This window comes from Alosa alosa, chromosome 21, assembly GCF_017589495.1.
Source record: "Alosa alosa isolate M-15738 ecotype Scorff River chromosome 21, AALO_Geno_1.1, whole genome shotgun sequence".
Taxonomy (NCBI): domain Eukaryota; kingdom Metazoa; phylum Chordata; class Actinopteri; order Clupeiformes; family Clupeidae; genus Alosa; species Alosa alosa.
The window spans coordinates 13,741,112-13,748,611 of NC_063209.1; the positions used below are offsets into that span (position 1 = coordinate 13,741,112).

General features: G+C 43.4%; 1 protein-coding gene across 1 annotated transcript in view; it reads left to right on the top strand.

Annotated features, from left to right (window-relative positions):
- The window catches only part of LOC125286055 (dedicator of cytokinesis protein 2), a 115,902-nt gene that overhangs the window by 916 nt on the left and 107,486 nt on the right, over window positions 1–7,500 (top strand). Inside the window, exons 2-12 of the mRNA XM_048230741.1 lie at window positions 405–488; window positions 1,437–1,477; window positions 1,727–1,782; window positions 1,917–2,013; window positions 2,286–2,434; window positions 2,789–2,924; window positions 3,540–3,697; window positions 4,081–4,162; window positions 4,999–5,134; window positions 6,673–6,748; window positions 7,121–7,197. Coding sequence (XP_048086698.1) covers window positions 405–488; window positions 1,437–1,477; window positions 1,727–1,782; window positions 1,917–2,013; window positions 2,286–2,434; window positions 2,789–2,924; window positions 3,540–3,697; window positions 4,081–4,162; window positions 4,999–5,134; window positions 6,673–6,748; window positions 7,121–7,197 — 1,092 coding nt within the window. The remainder of the gene's footprint in view (window positions 1–404; window positions 489–1,436; window positions 1,478–1,726; window positions 1,783–1,916; window positions 2,014–2,285; window positions 2,435–2,788; window positions 2,925–3,539; window positions 3,698–4,080; window positions 4,163–4,998; window positions 5,135–6,672; window positions 6,749–7,120; window positions 7,198–7,500) is intronic.

A 7,500-nucleotide genomic window follows, 5' to 3' on the forward strand; every position in this document is an offset into this window, starting at 1 on the left:
CATGACACATCAGATTGCCCTCTCCCCTCTCCTTTTCTCCATGTTTACGTGGTCTGTTACAGGAAGTCAGAGACTTGCAGAGAGGAAGTAACAAGAGTTAGTAAACTCATACGTTCACACAATCATCATGTGTGTGTGTGTGTGTGTGTGTGTGTGCATGAGAAAGGGAGTGAAAGACACATCTATATTTAGTGGTGGGGAGTAAAGAGCACTGGCATTCAAAATGAGGTACACATATCTAACCGTGTTGCCCCGAAACTGCCAAGCACTCTCGTCTATTCCATACAGGACCTGCTCTGCAATACATCTGCATAGGCCTACGTGAAAGACCTTTAGTGGCCAAGACATCTGTGACCACTTCTGAACCTTATTCCTCTAACTCGCCCCTCTCCTCCTCTCCACAGTCAAGTGGAACTTCAAAGCCAACCATGAGAAGCAGCTCTCCCTGGAGGTGGGGGACACCGTCCACATTCAGCTGGCCTGTGAAGGTAGGCTGCTGGGAACACCTAGTCTGGCTATCACCAGACCAAGCTCAGTCTTTTAAGATTGAACGTTAGTCTGGGGAATCTGTTCTGTATTTTCTACTGCACAAGAGGCGTGATCAACGGGCAGTTCAAATTACTCTGTACGCAATTTGATAGTCCTTCAACCAATCAGACCAAAGATCCGGGTGTGCCAGGTGGATAAGCCAGTTTGTGATTGGTTCCCGCAAAATTGTAATGGAAGCAGGAGAGAAACATGTACAGGTTTCCAGCCTGAGCTGCAGGGCGAAATAAAATCGTTTACCCAGTCTAGGGAACACCAGGGCGTTGTGTCTTCATCAGGGTAAACGTCCATAAAGGGTGGGCTGCTATGCGTAGAGAGGAGAGATGAAGGCCTGCTGTGATCACTATGCAGTCCTGATCTGTGAATACTCAAACTGGTTCGGTGCGACTGTCCACTGACACATAGATGTCCTCAGTAGCTAGCTTGGGAAACATGAGGTGAGCATCTTCTTGAGCTTGACTACAGTAAGTAGATATGGTTATGATGTGAGGTTCACTGGGGCAACCAGTCTGTCATTTGTTCAGTTTTTCAACCAGTTTGTCATATCATATCTTAGCACCTTTGTCATTTTTTGTTTTTGGAAAGTGTATGTTTACAGTTGATTTAAACAAAAAAAGAAACAATGTTCTCAAAACATTGGGCCTGAGGTTGGGCAAAATATAAGGGAATGTGGCACTTTTGGATCAATGTTTTTAGATAGGAGGGAAAAAAAAAAATATATATATATATATATATATATACTGCATAAGAATGACGATGCATGTCAGATTACCTCAAAAGTGTCAGAGAGGCAGCGTACTCCTGATTATAAATGGTAATGACTCTGGGTTAGGTCAGTTTCAAAATGAATTGATGGATGAATGGATTGTTAAGATCTTTTTCTTTTCCAGGCTGGTACAAGGGGTATTTGGTGAAGAACAAGACCAAGGAGGTAAGGCCTGTCTCTTTGTCTCTTTGCCATTGCGTGTAGGTCTCAGTGGGTAGATTTTAGTTTAGATTCACTTACAAAGAAAAGTGTTTGTTTTGTGTGTTTTTATTGCCAAGTGAATCATCAAAAGAACAAAGTGTAGTTAAGCATAAATAGCATCAACCCCTTACCTTCCATTGGTCTCATCTCTCTTTGATCTCCCAAAGCTAACATCTGACTGTCATGATGCCTTCTGCTTTGTCATGTCTATAGGGGGCCTTTCCTGCCAGCATTATTGAGCTGAAGGAAGTCATTGTTGAAAAACGAGGGTATGCATCCATCCATCCATCCATCCATCCATCCATCCATTCATCCATCCATCCATCCATCCATCTTCAGTGTTCATTTGATGAAATTACAAAATACTGCTGGCACATTAATGTAAAGTCTGTGTCCCCTGCAGAGATGAAGAGGTGGTGTTATCGGGAGAGCTGCCCCTGGTGAAGGAGGTGACCACCACTCTGCGGGAGTGGGGCAGCATCTGGAAACAGCTGTTTGTGGTACGAGACCTGGACTCACACCATCATAGGAACCTTTTTCAATTAGCATCCCTGATTATTGTTAACAGCATGTAATAATTGTTTCAAAAAGGTCTCTTGAACAATAGGCTCAAATAATCAAAGGCACCTATTTTTCCTTTGCTCAGTTGACTGCCTCTTAATGACCATTATTTGTTTGATCCTGACTAAGTGGTCTGTTGTTTAAATACACTGGGGAAGTGTTTTTCGGTCTACCGAGGGCAAAACAGATTGTCTTTGTTTGTGTTTCGCAGGCCAATAAGAAAGAGCGCGTTACTCAGGTCCAGAGACTCATGTGGGACTTAATGGAATGGCGTTCACAGCTCCTATCGGGCACGTTGCCTAGCGACGAGTTCAAGGAACTGAAGCAGAAAGTCACTTCCAAAATCGACTATGGCAACCGGTACCTCGTCTAACTGTTCAATTTCCTCTCTCATTAACTCACTGTAATAGTGCTGCTTGAGAATACTACCAGCCGAAAACTAATGAAACAATCCGAAAAGAATCGTGCTCTCAGAAGTCCACAAAGTTTGGACTGGCTTCTCCTACAGTACTGTTACGTTAATTATATCGATGAAAAATGTCCACAATGGCCCTTATTATCATGCAGATTATTTTCTGTTGCATTGTAATTGGCTTGAGATGATGTATAGCCTGTGCACAGAGGAATATAATATATATTCTCAATTAGCCATGGTTGATCAGTTTAACATTACTTTCTCCCCTTTTCTTAACACCACCCCCATTTCTCTCCTAGGATCCTAGAGCTGGATCTTGTGGTCCGGGATGCCGATGGGAACATTTTGGACCCAGATCAAGCCAGCGTCATCAGCCTGTTCCGGGCCCACGAGAATACCAGCAGCAAGATTACAGAGCGCATCAAAGAGGAGCAGGTCAGACAGCCACCAACGGCCCTGTCTCCTTCATTCATACCACATCAAACATCACCATTTACTTTATGAATGACTTCATAGTCTTAAAGAAGCAATTATACCTTATAGTTAATGTAATAATTGTGTAACTTGCTGCTAGTTAATGCTTGATTTTACTGTAACACAACGAGTGCATGCAGTACAGTACATGCGTAAACAAACATGTAGTACATGCTTAAACAAATGTAAATATTCTACATTTTGGATGAACAAAAGCTGTGCATTAGTTCTAAAGCTGTTGTTTTTGTCAGTGGGCTCCATCTGGCTATGAAATTTCAATATTGAGAACAGAGGCAAAGCTGAGCTTGATAGATAGGAGAGCATTAATTAAACCATTCATTTTTAAAGCTGCACTGATATGAACGTGTATATCATCTTCTCTCACATTTAACAGGGCCAAATTTAATTGAAGCCGTATTTCCATGGGGGCTCGCTCTTTTCCTTAAGTGAGACCAGAAAAAGGATGTCATTACTGTTATGAGTTAGCTGAATGGTCATGCAGTGCTCAGCGAGTCGTTCCGCGTCCTGATTTGCTTTTCTTTCTTTCTCTTGTTTTTTTCCTATTTCTCCCTCTAGTCTAACACCCAGACGGATCATTCCGGAATCTCCGCACGCATCCAGTCGTCCCCCACTCACAGCCTGTTTGTTTTCGTCCGTAACTTTGTGTGCCGCATCGGAGAGGACTCTGAGCTCTTTATGTCCCTTTATGACCCCCAGAAACAGGCCATCATCAGGTCTGTCGGGCAGATTAACCCTCTCTCTCTCCCTCTCTCTCTCTTAATTTCTCTCTCTCTCCCATTCCTATTGATTCATTCTCTGTTTTATAACTCATCAAGCCAGGCATTGCCAAGATGGATAGCGTCCTCTCCACCTTAGCTCCAGTTTATACTAATGAGTTTCTACTCATGTCAGTTCAATCAACATTCTACCCTTTCTGTTTACCAATCTCCAAATATTCAGTGAGAAGTGGATTGTGAGACAGGTTGTCATATTGTAATTATTGTGTTGTCTCTGCAGTAAGAAGTGGATTGTGAGACAGGTTGTCATATTGTAATTATTGTGTTGTCTCTGCAGTAAGAAGTGGATTGTGAGACAGGTTGTCATATTGTGATTGCAGTGAGAACTACCTTGTGCGCTGGGGGAGTGGAGGATTCCCTGCCGACATTGAGATGCTAAACAACCTGAAGGTCGTCTTCACTGTGAGTTCTCAACTGAGGTGGTGTGTGTGTGTGTGTGTGTGTGTGTGGAGGGGGGGGTTGTTTGAATGAAGTAGTCTCTAGTTGGTTTGCAGTCAAATCCCTTTCCTATCTCTTCCTTTCCTGCCTCCGCCTGCCATTCGAAATCCCAAATCCACTCTCCAAATATCTCCCCCATAAACACCTCACTAATGACGGGGCTAATTTCGCACTTAAGGTGATGAATATGTCCCAGTCTTATCACCCTTTCAGACACGTCCCAGGCATCTAGACTGAGTGCAGGAGGCAGGGCAGTATACTGCAATTACCCCCTTCAGTGTACCCAGTGTAATCAGAGAGTAATTGGCAATGACTACTGCCATCAGATTGATGGTGTTCCTGAGACTCCACTGTTTTTGCAAGGCGTGCACCCATAAAAGTGGGGTTCTTGATAATATGTTTCCTTCCCTGTAATAGCTAGCACCTTTAGGCTTTACTTTCTGCCTAATATGCTCGGATGGAATGAATCACTGCAATTTAGTCAGCTTTGCGAGAGATGCTAGTTCGTCTCCGGCACCCGGGAAAACAGGCAGTATATTATCTGGGCAGCGCAAAGTTTTATAAATAGCCTCGATATCTCCATTTCTCTCCATTTATAATGCAGCCTGTCGCAGACTCTTTGGTTTTCCCTCACTTCTCTCTCTCTCTCTCTCTCTCTTTCTCTCTCTCTCTCTCATTCTCTCTCTTTCTCTCTCTATCTCTCTCTTTCTCTCTCTCATTCTCTCTCTCTCTCTCTCTCTCGCTCTCTTTCTCTCTTTCTCTCATTCTGTCTCACTCTCACTGCTGTGTTGTGCCTCCAGGACCTGGGCAACAAGGACCTGAACAGAGAGAAGATCTATCTCATCTGCCAGATCGTGCGGGTGGGCCGCATGGACCTGAAGGAGACCCACCCAAAGAAGTGCACTCTGGGCCTGCGCCGGCCGTGCGGAGTGGCAGGTGAGGAGCGGTGGGACCGTTAGCGGTCAGAGGAGCGGTCAGACTAGAGATGGGGCCTCCTGATGAATCGCTTCAGTCAGCCAGTTAGTGAAGCAGTCGGGGCTGTCAGTGGGCCAGACACACAGATGAGGAGTCTGTAGTGGGGTGCCCCGTACTTCCTCACTGTAATTGTTTTAAAGTCCTATTTTGAAAAAGTTGAAATGTGTCCGTGAGAATCATGAGACATCTGAGAGAGTCAATGGATAATGGAGTCAACAATGTTCAGTTGCGACAGGAAGCGACAGATTTGAATCGTTTGTGATTCTCTCCATGGTTGAAGCTATCCAAATTCAATTAAACATGTTGTGATATTATCTTGACATTTAACAGCCATTATGTTTGTGTCTACACTAGCTCCCAATAATACCAGACTAGCTCTTAAAAGGTTGGTCTACTCAATCTCATTCCTATCGGGTGCGATTGAAAGAATCAGGAAGTCTGTTCCTAGCTTAAGAATTGTGTTCTGGCAGATGGCTTATTCTGTAATTAGTCAGCATGACAACATTGCTAAAGATATGACACTGAGCTTTGAAATGAATGTGACAGCTCTTAGAGTTCAAATGATGTAACAACATGTCAATCTCTAATATCTAGGTATGGGACTTTTTTTGAAAGGTTGTTGTGACAATGTCACCTTTTATCACTGAGCACTGTCACAAGGAACTGTCATGAGGACTTCTGACAGAATCTGGCCATGGTGTGTTTGTGACATGGTTTGATAGAATTATCAAATTGTGATGGAGGGATTAAGTAAAGACAGACAGACACACCCATTCACTTACTTAGATGATCAGTCAGTTAATGATCTGGATATGCTCACTGACCATTCAGTTATTGAATTGTACGTTTAATCATTTGCATCAATCACTAGACAAGTGTGAATATGCCTCTTTTGAACTCTTTTGGCTTTGACTAGTTTTGATCCTCATCATTGAGATGTGTTTGTCACATGGTCAGGATTTGTCAGAAAGCCTATATGTTGTAGTGAAGTATTCTCTACAATTCCACAAATAATGTTATCCTCACTCTACTGTGTGTTTTTGCAAGTCCAAAAATCCTTTGGTAGGAGTCTCTTAAATCCTCCTTTAGAAAGAGAAGTGTTTTCTTAGAGTCCAGAAAAGAAGATGAATAGTGTATCAGAAGTGGATCGAGAAACCTCTGAAGAGAAAACTTTTCTCCTCACATGGCACAGAAGAAACTGTGTAGTCTTTGAACCCCTGTGTGCATAGCAATGCACCCCCATTAGAGTGCAGATCTGTAACCTAGTTAAGTCAACAAGAGAAAAAATGACGCATTCAAAACATGAATGTGCTTTATATTTAGAAAAGTTCTCAGAGATCTCAAATGAGACAGGGTGACAGCCTCTGAAGGCTCATTAATTGTAGATGAATAATCACATGTTCACTAGCTGACATGTGTATTTCTCTCTTTCTGTGTGTGTGTGTGTGTGTCTGTGTGTGTGTGTCTGTGTCTGTTTGTGTGTGTGTGTGTGTTTACAGTGATGGATATTAGTGACATTATCAAAGGGAAATATGAGTCTGAAGAAGAGAAGCAGTATTTCATCCCCTTTCATCCGTGAGTTTTTCTGTTGTTTGTTTCTCTACATGTTTTGGTTTCCCTTCTGTGTCATCTGTGTTCATACACAGGGGGGCCTGTTTACTGCAGAGGAATTTATTCAACCTCTTTATATGCAGTTTTGTCAAACAGCTCAAGGGCTGTAGATATAAGAGTAGTGTGTGTGTGTGTGTGTGTGTGTGTGTGTGTATGTGTGTGTGTGTGTGTGTGTGTGTGTGTGTGTGTGTGTGTGTGTGTGTGTGTGTGTGTGTGTGCGTGCGTGTGTGTGTTTGTGTGTGTTTGTGTGTGTGTGTGTGTGTGTGTGTGTGTGTGTGTGTATGTTTGTGAATATGACTTTGCATATCTGTGTGCCCTTGGTGTGTGTGTGTCCAGGGTTGCAGCAGAAAATGACTTCCTTCACACCTTGCTGAACAAAGTGATAGCCTCGAGAGGAGACAGTGGGGGACAAGGTAAGACCACAGCAGCCCAGCTCCCCGCCCACCCCTGCTGCATGACAACCACACGCCTGTCACATGTCTCGACACCAATGTCCCTCTGTATTTCCCTTAGAACATCACCTTTAAATGCTCCCAGGCAGCTCAACTGTGGATCACATATTAATATGATTAATATGATGCTATGCATCTTATGTTACTGACTTATCCGTGCAGTAGCAGTAGCCAAACAGAGGCAGTTTAGCATGTGTGCCCAACGTTGGAGGCATCTGACCATGCACGCAATACCACAGGCTATTTGAGTGTAGTTCCTGAGTG